General features: G+C 36.0%; 2 protein-coding genes across 4 annotated transcripts in view; both read left to right on the top strand.

Annotated features, from left to right (window-relative positions):
• Window positions 1-2,530, top strand: part of LOC107750234 (non-canonical poly(A) RNA polymerase PAPD5-like) — a 13,965-nt gene extending 11,435 nt beyond the window's left edge. The window contains exons 11-12 of the mRNA XM_016565527.1: window positions 883-1,029; window positions 1,823-2,530. Of these exons, the coding sequence (XP_016421013.1) occupies window positions 883-1,029; window positions 1,823-1,963 (288 nt within the window). The 3' untranslated portion in view covers window positions 1,964-2,530. The remainder of the gene's footprint in view (window positions 1-882; window positions 1,030-1,822) is intronic.
• Window positions 2,531-5,204: 2,674 nt separating this feature from the next.
• LOC107750233 (adenylate cyclase type 2-like) overlaps window positions 5,205-19,281 on the top strand; it is a 51,243-nt gene continuing 37,166 nt past the window's right edge. For 2 of the 3 annotated variants that reach the window (XM_016565525.1, XM_016565523.1), the window contains exon 1: window positions 5,205-5,346. The gene's annotated coding sequence lies outside the window, so the exon portion shown is untranslated. Of the gene's footprint in view, window positions 5,347-12,101; window positions 12,273-19,281 lie in introns of those variants that run through there. The other variant, XM_016565524.1, reaches the window with a different exon arrangement.

Below are 19,281 nucleotides of genomic sequence, written 5' to 3'. Positions count from 1 at the left end.
CTTGTATAACAGTGTAAATTTGCTGTCCCCTCAAAATAACTCAACACAGCCATTAATGTCTAAATCGAAAAGATATAATAAAATATTTACAAAAATGTGAGGGGTGTACTCACTTCTGTGAGATACTGTGTATATATATATATATATATATATATACAGTATATATACACACACACACAGGGACGTGCACAGACATTTTGAGGGGCAGGAGCTTAAGTGGGGAAAAAAGGGCACTTTTCATATTTGATTTGATTTTTTTGTCTAAACAAAACGTTAAATATATTAACACAACTCTGACTTATTTATTTTAATTCCCTCACACTCACCCAATTGTTTCATGTTGTTTCATTTTTCAACAGATATCTACAAAATAATCAGTTCACATAGAGAGACCATGGTCTTCTTTAGCATTCACTAATTTTATCATAAGAACAGGCAACAACAAAGGAAACTAAGCCACCATGTGCATGTTTTCTATGCTACTAGTTTCAAGTATATGTTTAAAATAAATGACTGCACAAAGGAGAGGGTCATATTTTCACTAATAATTTGTTTATTTTGCACACGACAATAAATTGTTTTAATTATTTAATTATATATATATATATATATGTGTGTGTGTGTATATGTGTTAATATAGGTTTTCTTTCTATAAATACATTATCATGTTTGTCTGTTCCTTATTTCATATTAAATATGGTAATATTAATAACTTTCACTTATTTCTATTCATCTGTTTTTTTACCATGAACATTTTCTTACACTAAATATAGCATTAGATGATGTTTTAGCATACAACTGAAAACATTTTGTATACACTATTAGTAAAATATTATTTGCATTAAAACAACTTTATTTATTTTTTTGACTGGCTTTCTCCAGGACTCTGATGGAACGCCCTGTAAGACTTCAAAAGCTTTGGGCCGGGGCTCTAACTCTTACAGTGAGAATATAGAAAGGAATCTGTCCAATCACAGGTCACAAAATCATTCAGCAACAATGGCCACCCCCACTAATAAAGGCAACAAGGTAAGAACCTGATGGAAGTGACTATGATTCCATTTATGATGGAGACATATTGGTTCAAATATCTCAGTAATACATAACACTTTACTGTAACATTCAATTTGTTAGCATTAGTTAACAAATTGATTTGGTATTAGTTAACAGGGTATCATGAATTAATCTGTGGTAATACAGAATGTATTAATCTTGTTTAATGTTACTGTCTGCTAATACATTTTTAGCATTTTAAGTTGTATTTTCAAGTTACTTTTTTATTTAATTTATTTATTTTGCTTTTGCCTAATTCAGCTTTCTGATAAACCTGGCATTGTGTACCATGACTGTGTACATTAACATATGTATTATGAATGAACACTGCCAACAAATATCAATGAACAACAGTATATTTTTTAAATAACCAAGATGAATAAATGCTTTAAAAAGTTTTTAGTTTATGATATCTAATGCATTTATGGTAACACTTTAGATTAGGGAACACATTCGCTATTAACTAAGAGCTTTCACTCAATAAACTCTTAAATTTCCTGCTTGTTAATTGTTAGTAAGGTAGTGGGGTTGGGTTAAGGAATCTGGAATATGGTCATGCAGAATAAGGCATTAATATGTGTCTAATAAGTGCTAATAAACAACCAATATGCTAGTAATATGCATGCTAATAAGCTACTAGTTAAAAGTGAGAACTGATCCTTAAAATAAAGTGTTATCGCATTAACTGATTTTAACAAGCAACGTAGCGTGTTAAGAGTTTTATATAAATCATCTTTGTTTTTTTGTTTTGTTTTATTTTTTAATTCAGAGCCGACAGCTTGCTAACAAAAGTGCTCAAGGGCCACACAACAACCCCAACAAGATCCAGCAAAACAGCAAGTCCCAAAAACTCAACATGAAGAAGAGGAAACCTCAGCGTGAGGTAGCGCATGATGACTTTTGTAGATAGGGGGGAGCTGTTCTTGCAGACTCACACCTGCTCTTAATGTCACTGACCACAGAAGGGTGCTGCTGGTGTCATTTATCTCTCCTGTCCCACTGTTTAAGGGATGCGTGTGACTTTGTAGCTGGAAAAGGAAAAGAAAAAAAAAAAGGAGAATAATTAAAGTGGGGCGTAGGCCATGGGATTGAAATCATGTGGGAGAGTTAAGCCAGATCTCATGGCTTCTGCACAGCTTCTGCTCACTGCTCATATGGGAGCTGCTCTGCTCTACTGGAGATGTGGAGGACCAGAGAATGTAGGAGAGAGAATTCAACTTGAGCAATACCTGAAGCCCTGGACTTTTGCCTCACTGAGGACAATGAAATAAAAAAAAAGAACTCGAATTACAAAAAAAAAAGGTTATATTGAAAGTGCAAAGATTTTTAAATATCTAAAAAAATTGACAATGTAATTAGTACAAGAGAAATTATGCATGGTTTTCTTTTCTTTTCTGAAGAGTGGTTATTTTTTGTCATGTACGCAGATTATACAAATATTTGTACAAGAAAACAAAAGATACAAAAAAAAAAAAAACACACAAAATACCCCAAAAATATTATCCAACATGGAAATGGTTTCATAATACTTTTATAGTATTGTTCAATTTTTGCCATGCTATAGATGTACACACATTAACCAGAAAACAGCTCTTCACAGCTATGTATGGGTTTGGGTTCAATTGCCAACACTTATCATCAGCCTCTTCTGCTGTTCTTGTAATGATGTGGTTGGGCAATGTGAGAGAGGTTGACTGCACATCCGAAAACACACACAACTCAGTGCACACTGTATGAATGTGTGTGTGTTGAGTGTATGTGTGAACAGTCTGTCAGCAAGAGGAGTAAAGTGTGTAGATCTGGAAATTTGAAGAACACTACAGCTGTGGTTTTCAGTCTGCTTCTCGGAATGATCTGCCCATCACAAAGTAAGTTGTATTTGTTAATGTATTTATTTTGATCAAAGACAGTGGATTTCTATATGCTGACCGCAGAGGCCAGACATGTTTAGTGTTCTGTCTTATGGCTGAGTGGCAAAACATGATTGTTGCTTGTCATGTAGTGTGCTATATATATTTTTTTCTGAATGTCAAATACCTTTTTTTTTTTTTTGAGTGACCAAGTTTATTTCTGAAAGTACATTTTAACAGAGATATAAGAAAAAATGGTTTAAACATTTTAATTTGTGGCTGGTCTACTTAAAAGGAGATGAGGTGAATTATTTTGTGTGATTTTTATTTTTGTTTATTTTATTTTTGATTTTTCTCCATTCCACTGGATCTTGATGTATTCGTAAAATGCCTGTTCTCTCTAAATTCATATTATTGCAATTCTTCAGATAAACAGTAGGTGGTGGTGTAACACAAGGTTATTTCTTACACTGTAATTCCCCTTTGACTTTTTGTTTTAAGATTTGCCTAATAGGTTTCACGGATCTCTGTAAGTTTAAGAGATGATGGCTTTTGATGAGGTAATATTAGTTACTCCACCTGTGTTGAGTGTATATGATGCTAAAATGGAGTATCGAAGCCAGGACTATGTCTTAAAACCAGATGGATGCCACTGAAATAGAGTTGAGAGAAATGCAGAGATAGAACAATTGGAGGATCATTAGTGCCACAGCCAGGGCTCCAGACAGGTTTACTTCACATGTATCCATGATCATCCATGCAATAAAAATTACAGCACAACTATCAAACATCAAGCTGGTACATTTACTATTCTACAAAATGTATGTTCAACACATTTTCTTTGTTTTGAAAAGTTGCTATAATTTTTTTACTTTCCTAATGTTAAGTGTGCTAAATGTTGTTTGGACAATTTTTGATATTGTTTAATGTCTTGGTATAGCGCATTTAACTTGACGCCAGTGACTGAGCCAAGCGAATGATGTTCTATAGTCAGCTGGTACAGCAGAACGAAACTTAATGAACACCATAATTAAACCTGATATTATTTTCTCTCTCCAAGACCCAGTGACGCTTTATGAAAGACTAAATGTCTCTCAATTTCAACAGTAATACTATAAAACGGAATAATAAAACTGTTTTTTGCTTAACGCCATAGTTCTGTTTTGGTTGAGGAAATTGTTAAAAATGTGCTATAGGGTAGCAAATTTACTTGACGTACAAACTTATTTTTCAGTCGAAAATACTGTTACTTTGCATTCAGAGGAATTTTTACCAAAATAAAAAAATTGTTGGTTGCAGCTGCATTCTGCACACTACAGAACATCTGATGTGTCATTTTGCAAGTGCACCAGGTTTAACATGACACTGAAAGAGTTAATAATCTTAAATCTGTTAAAATCCCACCTGTAACTGTACTCTTTGACTGTGAGAGACACATCAAGCAGAAGAACTGAGCATATTGTGATAATCGTTTGTCCAGGTGGGACTCTTTGCCCTAGACAGACACAGACATTTACCTGATCCTCATATCTATTGTCTTTGACATGCCAATATAATACTTTGCTATTTATATGGTCTGTGATTTATTTGCATATATATATATATATGAAGATAATATGGCATTGATTTGGGAACAATTGTTGCTGCTTGAGCAGTCATATCACACTTTCCAAAATCAGTCACCGAAATGATAAAAAAAGGCTTAAAGAGTTACTGTTTAATTATACTTTTTGTATATTTCCTACTTGTGTAGTGCCTGTCTGTGAAGTGTAGGCTATTGCAGCTGCTTCACTGATATGCACAAAGCACAGAACTGCAGCTTTTACAATGTTTCTATTGACTTCTCAATAGCCACGTCTATGTTAAAACTGGTAATCCCAAAACTAAGCAAATATTGAATATGCATAAACAATTATATCTTTTATTATTTTTATATATTTCATGGTTGATCTTTGTTTTGAAAAAAAAAATGTTTAAGTCATTGTTTTGAGGCTGTGTCACATATTATTAGCTCTTGTAAGCTACTATTAAGACATCAATATGTTTTGTATATTTTTGTGAGAATGAAAAGGGAATAAAGCTCAATTTTGGACTCGATCATAAGGACGATCTGTATTCTAAAATAATAAAATGCACTTTAAAATCAGCAGTGTAGCTGTGTTATATCTAAAATTTACATTATTATTTTTTTTAATGCAGGCGCCTTCCCATGCTTTTAACCTGCGCATCCCTTCAGTTTTTTTGCCGCACACGGGGAGGCGCGCGCAGAGCAGATGTAATCCGCACGGTAGTTACCGTTTGTGATCGAGCCGCTTGAGCTCGAGTCTCTGCGAGAGAAACAGTTAGTGAAGATTTTACACAGTCAAACACGGAACTGAGGGCCAAAATCAAATCTTTCTTACCGCTGTGGGTTTCGGCAGCAAACAACAGTTTAGCATGCCAGGTGAGTAAAGTTTATCACTTCAGCGGATTTAATACCTGTAGAGATCAGTTACCTGGACTCTCGAGGAAAACTGAGCGACCAGAGATGTTCTTTGTTTTTTCGTTTTATATTGTAATATAAAGTCAGCCATGTAAGTATATTTTCGGTTTTTCTGTTGTCTGGGTTCATCTACAGGGCTCTGTCGTGTCTGTAGCGCATCAGTTGGGCTCAGGGAGAAAGAGTAAACATCCCTGACTGAAAATCTGTATCATTCAGGAATGTGGTCCGGTCTTATAGAAAGAGTTGAAAATGTCCTGGAAAAGACATGAGATGTTTTTGTCTCGTTTGTTTGAAGAATCATATGTAGCTCAAAACATCTTCATTAGCCCTGTCCTGCGAAGCTTGGGGTTACATGTATGGCGTTACTGTCATTTGGGTCCAAAATCTGTTTAAACGCATATAATATGGTGTACAGTTAGCCTGATAATGATTTATTTCAAATACAATCAGTACAACTGACGCAGCAATCTTCAGGCTATGTCTGCTAGATGTGGAAGTTACTGGGTTTCTTGATATAAATGGTCTCTGTACAGGAAATGAATATGTCAGAGTGTATGAATCTAAGTGCACTGGAGGCTTATCATATGCAGTGTACTCTGAGCAAACAAAACCACTGGCCTTACCATCTGAAAGTGAACAGAGGAGAGGATCCGGGTAAAACAGATGCCCTCAAGGCAATCAATTCAACTCAATATGGATTAACCAGAAAGTAGAGTAGAATTCAGTGGAGCATTTTACTAGTACTTCTAGAATGATGTAGAGACTGCAGATCTGAGTGAGACCTGTAGAAGCTTATTGGAGCTATGTCTGGATTTGTGACTTTTGTTTTTAAACGCTATCAGACGTTATCTCTTTACCTTTGCTGCTGTGCCTTTCACGTGGTGATGTTAAATGCAAAGCCTTCCAAGAAATGCTTACTAGTTACAAAGGTTTAACTGATGCCTGCTGGACAATGGGGTGCTTTGTTTTGTAATGTTGTTGTGATTGATTTCAAGAGTATAGTATAGAGTATGTAGGAAGCAGGTTCCCCCTTGGTCATTGAAGACATGTAAATATCAGGTAATTCTAAAATTTGTTTTGCCAAAAAAAAAAAAAAAAGGAATAGGGAATTTAAATGTTTGTGGTCATGATCAGCTCTTAAATATAGAAAGCGAATCCTCCATGTGCGCAAATATTTTATTTATTTATTTAATTATTTATTTTTGGAGACTTTTGTACATTTGTTGAGATCCACTCCAGGCCAGCAATCTTTAAGACTTGTTAAAAAAAAAACTTAGGCATGAATGACTGTAAAAGTCATGGTCATAAAGGGTGGGAACCCTTAAAAAAGCCATGACTGAAAAAGAAACTTCACATAGAGAAGTGTCGTCTCTAATCTTCTGTAAATTGCTGCAAATAAGTGTAAAAATTCAATATTACATCTAAGTATAAATGGAAGTAAATATTAGTCTTTTCAGTAGTTTCCAATTTGTCATTGTTACAGGTATTATTAAATTGTTAAAAAGGACTGTATAAAGGTTTTGCTATCATGTCAGAGCTGCTGTTTAGCTCTGTTTTTCATTTTGGTAAGTTTAAAGTAGAAGAAGCATTTTTATGTTCTGTCTCCAGCGTTTCACAGTCAACTTTACACAACTGGTTAGTATGAAAGTAGAGATTAAATTAGTCATTGCTTGTTAATTTATGCAGGAACAGGTAATGTCGTAAACTGAACATGTTGGATGTTTATGTACTTTTGACGATGACTGATGTTTAATAGGTCACACATCTGATCTTAGCTTAACAGTCATTGTGGTACAGAGTCTGGCTTGGCTGCCATAGTCAGCAATGTACAGATGAACTCTTCCACTCAAAAAAGGTTCATGGTCGATGAAAGGGTTTAGGCAACAGGAAGTGATTCTGAAAGTTTGCTATGACAAAAATCTTTGATCTTTGGTTTCGTGAACAGTCAGCTACTAGAACAGAACATTAATGTTGTCAAACGCTTACCAGTATTTATCTGGGAACTTAACTTCTGAGAAATGCCCATTATGAGCCTTAAAATGTTCATCTGTCTTTATCTCTTTTTACCTTTTATGTAGCACAATTGAGTTTAGATACATTTTTCTACAATGCAATGTTTTTAGTATGATTAATTTGTGGGATTTTGTTGCCTGTGTTTTTGTTAGTATTTGAAATTGTATTTAAAGAGAGAGTTCACCCTGAAATGAAAAGTCATTAATTACTCACCCTCATGTCGTTCCAAACCCATAAGACTTCCGTTCATCTTCGGAACACAAGTTATATAGATATTTTTGATGAAATCCGAGAGCTTTCTGATCATGCATAGACAGCAATGGAACCACCACTTTCAAGGCCCGGAAATGTGAAAGTGAAAGTGACGTGACATGTGGCCAAGTATGGTTACCCATACTAGGAATTAGTGCTCTGCATTTATCCCATCCTAAGTGCACACACACACACAGCAGTGAACACACACACACACCAGTGAACACACACACACACCGTAAACACACACCCGAAGCAGTGGGCAGCCATTTATGCTGCGGCGCCCGGGGAGCAGTTGGGGGTTCGGTGCCTTGCTCAAGGGCACCTCAGTCGTGGTATTAAAGGTGGAAGAGAGAGCTGTACATTCACTCCCCCCACCTACAATTCCTGCCGGACCCGAGACCTCCCCCCACCTACAATTCCTGCCGGACCTGAGACTCGAACTCACAACCTTTGGGTTACGATATTATCACGATACTTGTGTCACGATACAATATTATTGCAATTTTAAATATATTGCGATATTCTGCGATATATTGCAATTTATTACCTTTTTCCAACTTCAAATTATGTCCCCAAAGGATAACTTTGCCAACATCTGTTTTAACTAAAAAGAAACATTTCTCAGTTTGTTTATCTCACTTCAGTGTGCTACCCGAGCTTCTGGTATAGTATTGTCTAATAGCAATCTGCAGTAGTAAACTCTTTTTGTAATATTTTAAAAAACTGTTGATTACAACTAATTTTATGATTAAATAATATAGTATATTCTATAAATTATTAACAATATAAACTAGTGCTGTCAAATGATTAATCGCGATTAATCGCATCCCCAAATAAAAGTTTTTGTTTACTCAATGTATGAGTGTATGCTGTGTATATTTATTATGTATATATGAAGACACACACATACAGTATATATATTGAAAATATTTACATGTATATATTTATATTCATATAATTTATATTATATATAAATATATTTAATATATAAACATTACATATTATTCTTAAATATATACATGCATGTGTTTGTATTTATATATACATAATAAATATACACAGTACATACACATATATTATGTGAACAAAAACACGATTAATCGTTTCACAGCACTAATATAAACATAGCATTTTAATATATTACATATCTGGAACCTTTAAATACCTTTACCACTTAATTTTATCTCATTTTTCTATACCCTGCATTACACCAGAAGTTGCGGTGGCCAAGACTAAAAGCAGAAGTGATCATGCATAGTCAGAGAAGTCTGTCTGTCTGTCCGTCCGTCCGTCCAACTTGGGATATTGTGAGACTGATGACAGCCAAGATTACTTTCTTCTCTCTTACTTTAAAAGACACAAACAATCACTCTCCAAGACAATGGAGACCTGCTAGATAAATTATCTTTAATTTGAGAAGCACATGGACCCCCTCTGACCTTTGATGTGTTCTCCACCCTTCTCTCTCGCTAATGCTAGAGATCTATAAATGGTAGAGAGGTTAAACATTCAAGTGTGTGTGTGTCTAGGATGTTCTTCTCTGATGTCCCCTGAGTTTTTTCCACCCCTGCTCCGTGTGTAGCACACTCCCTTCCTCCTGTGGAGATTTTCTGGAGTTGACCATCCACGTATCCACTCAGGCGATGTCTCTTCCACTGAATGGAATGCGGTGTTTTATAAGGGAGTGACTTCCTCAACTTACTTTGGGTTCTTTTCTTTTGGATATGCAAAAATGTCTGCAAATTTTATCTAAATTGTTACAAAATAAATAAGTAAATAAAAATAATAATAAATACTGAATGATTCAATTTTTGACTTAAAGGTTTACTATTAAGGGAATTCTACAGTTTTCTTTTCTTAATGTGTTCTATGAGGTTATGGCTGTTTTCCTTGGTGTATTGACAGTGTGTCTAATTGTTATGTTTGCAAATATTTTTATTCAAAACCATGATTCCTTGATTTAAAAAATATATATAATCATGATGACAAAACATTTAAATAAATTGATAAACAAATAAAAAATCGCCCATCCCTACTTGAGGTTCAGTGCTGGACAGAACTACCTCTGCTATGAAGATGTTTTATACATTATGAGTTGATGACCACTGAATCCCTTCATCTCATCCCTTTAGCCAATTACACAAAATCAATCCATCCAGTAATGTAATCACCTAACCAATAACAGACAGAGTGGTGCCAAGCTGCTCTTTATAGGCTTTAGTGAGATATTTGATATGGCAGTTCATTATTGTGCTTTGGTTTTGAGTGCTGTGGTTTGCTGTGCTGTTTGACTGACAGGCTGATCCATCTGCAGCAATCCAACCTTACCACAAATATGACAAACACAGAGCATTTAGAGTGGGAGAGAGAGAGATCGGTCAATTGAGGTGTAGTGACAGCATCACAGACATCTGTTGTATTAAATCTTAAGCAAACAGTTCATGTAGTGTGATTATAGCTACCACAAAAGGTTACTGACTGTCACTCAGTAGGTCAAACCTGCTCCCCCTCAGTGCAGTCTGTTGCTGTTCTGGCTTTGTGGGCAGTGAAGTACAGTATGTGCCGTATGATCTATTTTAGATTTGGTCTATTTGAGTTGCTTTACAGCTCTGTGTTAAAACAAGGTCTCACACTTGTGTGCTCAAAATGTGAGGAGGAGTTGTAGAGTTAGCAGCCATCTCTTGAAAAGGCGTTCAGCTTAGCAGGAGTCAAATTCTAAACACTTCAGTCAGAGTCATCAGATGATTGATAGGGTCTCCTGTGTGTGTGTGTGTGTGTGTGTGTTTGTTGCCCCTAGAATCTTTCTTCAAATTTAGCTAACCTCCTTGTGGACACATATTCAAAGATGAAATATATATCATATTTTGTACACACATTTTTGTAGTATAAAACTATAAAATAATAATATAAAAAATATTAATTGTTATACAGTAGTATTTGTAATTTTACAAAAATGCATACTTTTAGGGATTGTTTTAGATTAGGTTTAGTCTGTAGTAATTATAATTGGCATTATTTACAGTAGAAGTCTATGGTATGTCCCTGTCTTGATAGCTTAGCACACATAGTACTACCATTCAAAAGTCTGTGGTCGGTAAGATATTTTAAATGTTTTTAAAAGTCTCTTGCTCACCAAAGCTGAATTTATTTGATAAAAAAAAAGTAATGTAATATAGTGAAATATTTTTTTGACAATTTATAATAACTGCTTACTATTTGAATATATGCTAAAATGCAGTTTTTTTTCTGTGATGGCAAAGCCAAATTTTCAGCAGCCATTACTACAGTCTTCAGGGTCACATGATCCTTTAGAAATCATTGTAATATGCTGATTTAGTGCTCATGAAATTTATTTTTTATTTAATTTAATTTATTATTATCAGTCCCAGTGTTAAAAATAGTTGTGCTGCTGCTTAATATTTAAAACTGTGGAAACCAAGATACTTTTTTTCAAGATTCTTTGATGATTCTTTGAGATTAAAAGAACGGCATTTATTTGAAATAGATTTTTTTTTTTTTGCATCAATGTATGTCTTTACTCATATTACTTTTGATAAATTTGATGCATCCTTGCTGAATAAAAGTATTATTTATTTACGTTATTATTATCATAATTTTTTTAAATTAATGATGTATTTATTAATGATTTATTTATTTTATTATTATCATAAATTTATTTTTATTTTTTTTAAAGAAAAATCTTACTGATCCTAAACTTTTGAATGGTACGTGGGTTGTTTTGATGTCAGTGTGGAATTCATGTTTTGGTAAACCTTCTCTAGAAGAGAGTATGCAAAATGTGTTGCATACTACTCTATTGTCTCTAATGAAATGGCCACATGTTAGTGCAGTTTTTTTCCTAGAAGCCTGAAAATCTCTGTAGCAGTTTACCACGTAAAAGGTCCATGGCATTTATGTAATACTATCCTCTTGTAAATCCACATCTGAGGTCATAATACACTCTGTAAGAGACTTTAATATGAAGCCGAATACTTCAAAGAGTTCATCAGGTTTTTAGATCATACAAGGTCATGTCAGATCTTTGACCTGTGAGAGATGAAGAGGTGATTTCATTTGCCACGTCTTACCATCTGATCCTCTCATATAAAGCACACTTGAGCTGATAGAAAAAAAGCATATCTGTTGTCTTTGTTATGGTGTCTTTCCTGTAATCCCTCTCTTATTCTCTCATTTTGTTTTTCCTCCCTCCCTCTTTACCCTCATATACTGGACCACACCGGTCTGTTTAATTGATGCATATCCTCTGCCCATCCCCTCCCGCAAACCCCCCAAAACCCTCTTTTTCTCCCACAGGCACAAAGGCTTGCATATAAACAAACAGTACATGATAATGTCAAAAAATATTATGATTATAATATATAGTGGAGGAGTGGTATCTGTGTGTCACACGCACTCTGAAAATTATTTCGCGGTGTGTGTTTGCTCGTAGCACTGATGTAATGTTTTGTCTAGCCTTGTCTTCTCATTTTTTCACTGTCTCTCCTTCATATGCGCTCTCATTCTGTGGACTGTGTGGAAGTTCTCCCGCTCTTGTCTCTTTGTCCTAAAAGTGGATGTGACACTTGAAGCTCTTTCTGAAGATCATTTGCCGTTGAAAGGTATTTCAGGTGCTTATGTGAATCGTTGTATAGAGGGTGTGTCGCCGTGGTGGGGTTTTTATCGGTTGCGTTTTTCTTCAGCCCACGTTGAACACCAATTGTTGCATGCTTTTGCGTTGTTTTGCATTTGTTATTATGCATATGTAATGTTGGGGTTGGCAGATTTGGGTGTATTTGTAACAGTGAGTATTTGTGGATGGGTTTTGATATGGGATTCTCTTTCCTGAATGGTGTGGATTATGAGGAGACATTGAAAAACCTATCCTGTTTTCACGTTTTTATTAAAGTAAGGAGTAGGGATGTAACGATTAACTGCGAGCCGGTTGAAAATCGATTTAAATATGTGACGATTCAAATCGGTTGAGATGCTAAACAAATCGCGATTCAATTAGGGGTAGGAGTTTATATGAATGTATGTGAGGGGAACTTACTGTCTTTAGAAAAAGCAATAATAAAAGGACAAATTTTATTTATAATTTGTCCTAAATCTAATTTTGTTAAAAAAAATTGTGAATCGAATCGAATCGTGAAATCAAAACCGTGAATCGAATCGAATCGTGACTTGAGTGAATCATTACATCCCTAGTAAGGAGATTTTTGTTCACTCAGAAATGAAAATTGTTTCATCATTTATTCACTTCTTGTTTTGGACCCCATTGACTTGCATGGTATGGACAAAATGGTTAAAACGTTCTTCAAATATCGTCTCTTGTGCTCCACAGAAGAAAGAAAATTAGATACTTTTGGGAATGACATGAGGTTGCGTAATTAATGAAATATATGCTAAATGGCTCCCACATATGGTTTAGTGCCATATTTACTGTTTGACAGGAAGGAAAATGAGGCTGTGAGGGATAGAAGTACAGTGCGTTTAATGGATTGTACTGTTGTTTAACAACATACCGTTTGTTGGGCCGACAAAACATCTTTCCAAAAACTTTCAGTTGACAAAACCCCCATAAAGCAGTTTTGAAAATGATGCGATCTAGTACCTTTAAACAGTACATACCATCGTAAAATCTCCATCACAGCCTTGTTTTAATCCATATAAAACTCAATATAGTGTCTGCCATGTCTAAGGTCCATTTTTCAATTTTGGGTGAATAATCCCTTTAAATCATCCTTTTTCAGGTTCGTCATGTTCATTCTGTTGATGTTTTTCTATTTAAAAGAAGGTTTCTTGAACCGTAGGGAGCCTATTTATGTTTGAACGCACCTGAAGGCCAGAAGAAGTGATAGAGGCTGTGTGTTTGTTCTCTGAAGGAGTCCAGGTGCTCCGGTCTTTTGTCACATGACACGTCTGAGACACACTTATCTTTGTACTGTGACAAGTGAATTGCAGAGCTCGAGAAAACGACAGTCCTTCTCCACTGAAATCTTTCAGAAAAGGTTCATTGTTGTTCGAAGCGATGTACCTCACTGCTCTGCTGCCTGTACTGCACTGCCTTCAGCCCTGTAGTTAGGGAAATGAGTCACGGTTGCTAAGGAAATGGGTTGGTGTGTGGTTAGATTGAGTAGACATCTAAGGTTGTCCTTGATGAGTTTCTCAGCTCAGAAAATGGTGGATTTTGTCTTCTGCATTTGCGCGTGATGTGTATTTCATCGACTTATTATTCTAGTGCCTACTCACTCCGACTGCCTTTATCAGCACAACAATACAAAAATCAGCTCTATGTTGACGCCACGTCTTTCACATCATGTGTGTGGCTAACGGTTAAAACGTTGAAGTGTATTTCTTTGGAAAGCGTGTGATCTGAACACGACTTGTGAGTTTTTTGTAACGTGAGCATGGAGATGATGTCATGCTGTCACTTCTCTGCGGTTTTACAGCAATTGTCATCCAAGGTTCTTTGCCCTTAAGGGAAGAAATTGACTTTTTACTTTGTGATACTGTAGTTACTGTTACAATGTATTAGTGCATTTATCTGTGTGTGTGTGGGAATTAGAGAGTGACCAGAAAAGGGGTGTTAAAGGAGGTGATTAATGTACAAGATTGCCATTTCCACTTAATAATCAACCTTTCAGCTTTCCTCTCTCTCTCTCTCTCTCTCTCTCTCTCTCTCTCTCTCTCACACACACACACACACACAAACATCACTGGCTAAACTGATACAGCATGTTAGTGAATAAACTACTTATTCCTGGTTATAATCTGACTTTTGTGTGGGTTCCAGTATCTATCCACCACAGAAAAAGGGAGTGAATCGCGATATCGTGCAGGCAGGGGAAACACACAGACATACACTTTCTGCTTGAATGTTCCTGCATAGCTCCACACAGATGCACACACCTGCAAAAACACTGTTGATTCTGCGCACACACATGCACACTTAGTTGAAACAGCGTAATGCAACACCGGGGCACCACTTTCTGACACAACGACTGCTTTCATTGACTGGAAGAGAAAAAGGAGAGAATGAAAACGGTTGATGCATGGAGTAAGACAGAGAATGAGCTTCATTCTGAACAGACTTGAGTTCATGCTAAAACAGAATATCCTGTCATTTCTTTCTACGGAACAGTCAGTATTAAGTAGGGAAAAGTCACAATGGTAAACGAATGGGTTAGCTGACCAACAGCCAGGATGCATTTAATTGATAAAATGACAGTAAAGACATTTCTAATGAAGGTTTATATTTCAAACAAATGCTGTTCTTTTGTACTTTCATTGTGTTATGCCTCACACTGTTTTTAAAAGCATTTTAAGTTAAAAGAGTCCAACTTTTAAAAATGTGTCTTGAGACCCCTGAATTTGACTTTAATAGAAAGAATGTATTTTAAACCAATTAAATTATATTAATTGACTAGTCATTCAGGCAACCCACTGACTAGTTGATTTTTAAAAAGAATATTTTTGCACATCCCTAGTATTATGAACCCTGTTATCAAAGAAAAACATTAGGCTCAGACCTTGAGAAACTATCTGGGGATACTTAGGAGGCAGAAATGAAAATCAACGCACATGCAGAAAGACAGACAGTGAGATGAGTCAGCCATTTAGTCCTGATGGTGGCTCCTAATGAAAGAGAAAGACCAGATCGCCGGTAGTAACATCACATATAATTACACGCACAGTAATCAGATATTGGAGGTGTGGAATGACTGGGTGCCCTGACTCTAACCTCAGATGGAGGATAATAATGCCTTCCTGTGCAACACTTACCCGAACTACACATCACATCGCCCCAGCTAATGATATTCTGCAGAGAGTGTGAATGTTTATTTGTAATTTACTAGTCTGACCTGGTTGGATGTGCAGATATACTTTCAGCAGTCTGTCATAATGGTGCCTTTCAAGTGTACCTGGGAAACATGTTCCTCCAGGCATTCGTTGTGCGTTCATTATTACAACATGTCATGCATTTAGAGTCGGAGACATAACATGGAAGTAGTCTAAACAAAACAAAAGAATTATATTCTGTACAGTAAACCAAAATAACTACAGCTGAATTCAGAATGATAAAAAATAGATATATTTCTTTCACTTATTTGTAAATGGTATCACAACTAAATGTAAAGCAAACCATGAACTTGAGAGATCAACACCATTTGCTACAGACTTGCCTTCTGCTCTGATCTCTATATAGATTAGATGATATGATATTAACTGGGTATAACAGTGTTTCCGCCATGTTTCACATTGACACAGCCCTTCCAATGTCACAACTTGGCAACTTGTGTTGTGTATTATTAAAATGCTGTACGATTTGTGTTAATAAAAAAATGCTAAAAATCTATAGTTTTAAATGCTACAAGTAAATTTAGGCATTACATGCACCATTTATATGTACGTAAGTTACAAAGATGTATCTTTTAGCTTTTGCACCTTATAGGATAACACCCCACTAACAGCTTTGTATTTTTTTTCTGATAGTGTAAATGTAGAAATAGGGGAAATGAGCAGCACAAATAAATATATAACATTTACCAATATATTTTTTAAGAAAAAGGATGTATGCTGTGTGGCACAGGATTAATCTGGCTAAGAACAGATTGGTGTGAATCCTACAGCAGAATTGACAGATTTGCTTTAGGAAGCTGTTCAGGGTGGAGCCATATGAGGTCATTATAATCGTTACAGTCTGTTTCCCTTTTATTTTCAATTTGATATGTTTCTATGTTTATAGTGTTTATGGCTGCTCTACTGTAGCTGTATTGCAAAACTAATTTAACTCGTGGGATGAAATGTGATGCTGTGAACAGATTGGCAACACTTAATGTGAGAGTTATAACACTCCATCCTGTTAAGGCAATATGCTGAAATCGACTACGTGCCACCTACTGCAAAATCAAACATTTTACTCATCCTTGTGTGCTACCAGGAAATGCAGTCAGGCGTATTAATCATTGAAAATTAGAATTTTATTGAGACTAGTACAGTTTTGTAGGTCGTGCCACTGGACATGGATTAGGTAGAAATTCAAGTTTAAAAGCTGGGACTAATTTGCTTTTCTATGCGCTAAGGCAGTAGTTCTCAACCTTTTTTACTCCGAGGCCCCCCTCCTCTCTGAATTAATACCGCAAGCTCCTCCAACCTTTTCTGTTCACAAAACCCTTTGTATTCTCGTGTTATTACTTTTAAATTCCGTTTAAAGCTGCAGTCCGTAACTTTTTTTTGGCTAAAAATGATCCAAAATCAATATTTGATCAAGCACATAACCAGCCAGTGTTCAAAACTATCGCCTTACTTTAGCCCGATTCACAACGGTTAGCTTATAATAATGTTTTCTAATTTGAGTGGTTTGGGTAGGTTTTAGCTGAAAATTCGAGAATGCCGTTGCGTCATTACGTCACTTCTGTAAACATGAAGTTGTCCCGGCTACTAGGCTATCGCATGTGAGGATCCTGCAGGTGGCCGATCGTTTATAGCCTTTTCTCACAGCAGCCAGAATAATTAAATGTATCATTTTAATGGCGGATTGTAATCCATAAAGGTTTATGTGTTTATGAAACGCATGTGAATGAAATTAAATTATATTCCAGTTTTAAATGTGCTTCTGATTACAGATAGCCTGGGATTACACAAGATTTGTATTTTAAAGACAACCAGTTCGAAGGGAGCATAATTAGATTTTTGGGTTAAAAGAATTTCTTAATATGAAATTCGAATGGTATGACAATTAGAGATTAGACTGTACAGAAACTGAAATCTACACACTAATACACACAGGCAATGCTGATGTTGTTAACATTAATAATTTGAGAATAAAGTACGGTCACGGTTTTGATGTGATATGAGCTAACCGATCTTTAGATTAAATCACCATTGGTAGCACAATTTATTGTCATGCTTTTTTCCTCAGTTGCCAAACTTGGCAGACTTGTTACTTACTTGTTCAGATGACAATATACGGTGAAAATTCTTATTTGGGTCATATATTCAAAGACATAGGCTAGAATCTGTGATTGCGAAGTAGCCTACAGTAAATATCCACATCAGTGCGGTGACCAGGGTTGCCAGGTTTTCTCAAGAAATCGCTACTCAAAACTAGCCCAATCGCGTTTCGAGGGGGTCCCCAGTTAAAAATCGCGTTCCGGGGGGTAAAATACAAATTTTTTTGGTGGGGCTCCCCTACTAAAATTTGCATTCCAGGGGATAAATATCATGTTATTGGAGTCGCTTCAACCCGCGGACATGAAAAACAACCCGCAGCAACAGTGTTAAAGTAGCCCAATTTGGCAACACTGGCGGTGACTGACAGCCACACATACTCCTCAAAACATTAGATTCATCCGCGCTGGAGCTGTGCTGGCGCACAACCCATGCAAGGAAGAATTCCGCAAACAGCTGCAATTGCAGGTTTTCAAACAGAGATGGCGACAAAGAGGCAAAACTTACGGACTGCAGCTTTAATTATTTTTAAACAAAACTAATTCAAAATAGATTTAAACATTCAGTGTTTCATTTGCAAACATACTTTGCAAAAATGTCACTGCAGACATTCTTTACAACTTAAAAGTACTTAAAAGTACCTAAAGCTCAATTAAAAAGTAATTTTAAAGGGGTCATATGATGCGATTAAAATTTTTCCTTTCTCTTTGGAGCGTTACAAGCTCTTGGTGCATAAAGAAGTTTGCAAAGTTGCAAAGACTCAAATCCAAAGAGATATTCTTTATAAAAGTTAAGAGTCAACCACGCCTACCTAAAACGGCTCGTTCTAACACGCCCCACATACCTACATCACTATGTGGGAAGATTTGCATAACTCCGCACTGGATAGCTGGCCAATCAGCGTACACCTCGCTTTTCAGACCGATGAGCTTTGTAAAAATGGACGCGTTTCAGAAAGGCGGGGCATAGAGGAGAAACAATAATGTACAGTATGTGGAAAATAATGTGTTTTTTTAACCTTAAACCGCATAAACACATTTCATTACACCAAATACACAAAATAATGTTTAGCAACATCATATCATATGACTTTAACAAATAGTAACGCAATAGTGTCTGTGTTTGGAGCATCTGATGCCCGTACATAAATACCACTGATCCTCACAAATTTCTCCAAAACACGCCTCTTTGGTGAGCATCTGTTATAAAACATTCGCTGTACTTTAATTTTGACAACTACGTGAATATACTGAACTGTGTTCAAGCAAAAACATGATGTTATCGTTTTCGGTTCGTTTTCGTATCAAAGATAATGGATAAACGCATGCCTAATGCACGACTCTTGTATGTCACTGTAATCGTCTTTACCATGTTTACAATTGTCATCTATCAAAACCTTACTAGTGCGACACTGGCTTGATTTATGCAGCCAAGAGCTGTAGTTTGCGTATCAGCGGTCGGGTGTTTTGAGCCGTTGTTCTGTCTGTATTTCACACAATGCGATGAGAAACGGCTTGAGCTGCTCCGAAACACATTATATCAATTCAGAACATGCACAAGAGGGGTGGTGCTGTTATTTTTTAAACTGTTTTAAAATTTAACATATCAATCTTAAAATAAGTGAATTGAATATACTTTCATTTTAAATTATTTCGCGCCCCCCCTGAAGGATCGCTG

The sequence above is a fragment of the Sinocyclocheilus rhinocerous genome, unplaced genomic scaffold (assembly GCF_001515625.1).
Source record: "Sinocyclocheilus rhinocerous isolate Xijiao unplaced genomic scaffold, SAMN03320098_v1.1 scaffold1744, whole genome shotgun sequence".
NCBI lineage: Eukaryota > Metazoa > Chordata > Actinopteri > Cypriniformes > Cyprinidae > Sinocyclocheilus > Sinocyclocheilus rhinocerous.
This window is presented reverse-complemented; position numbering and strand designations above follow the sequence as displayed.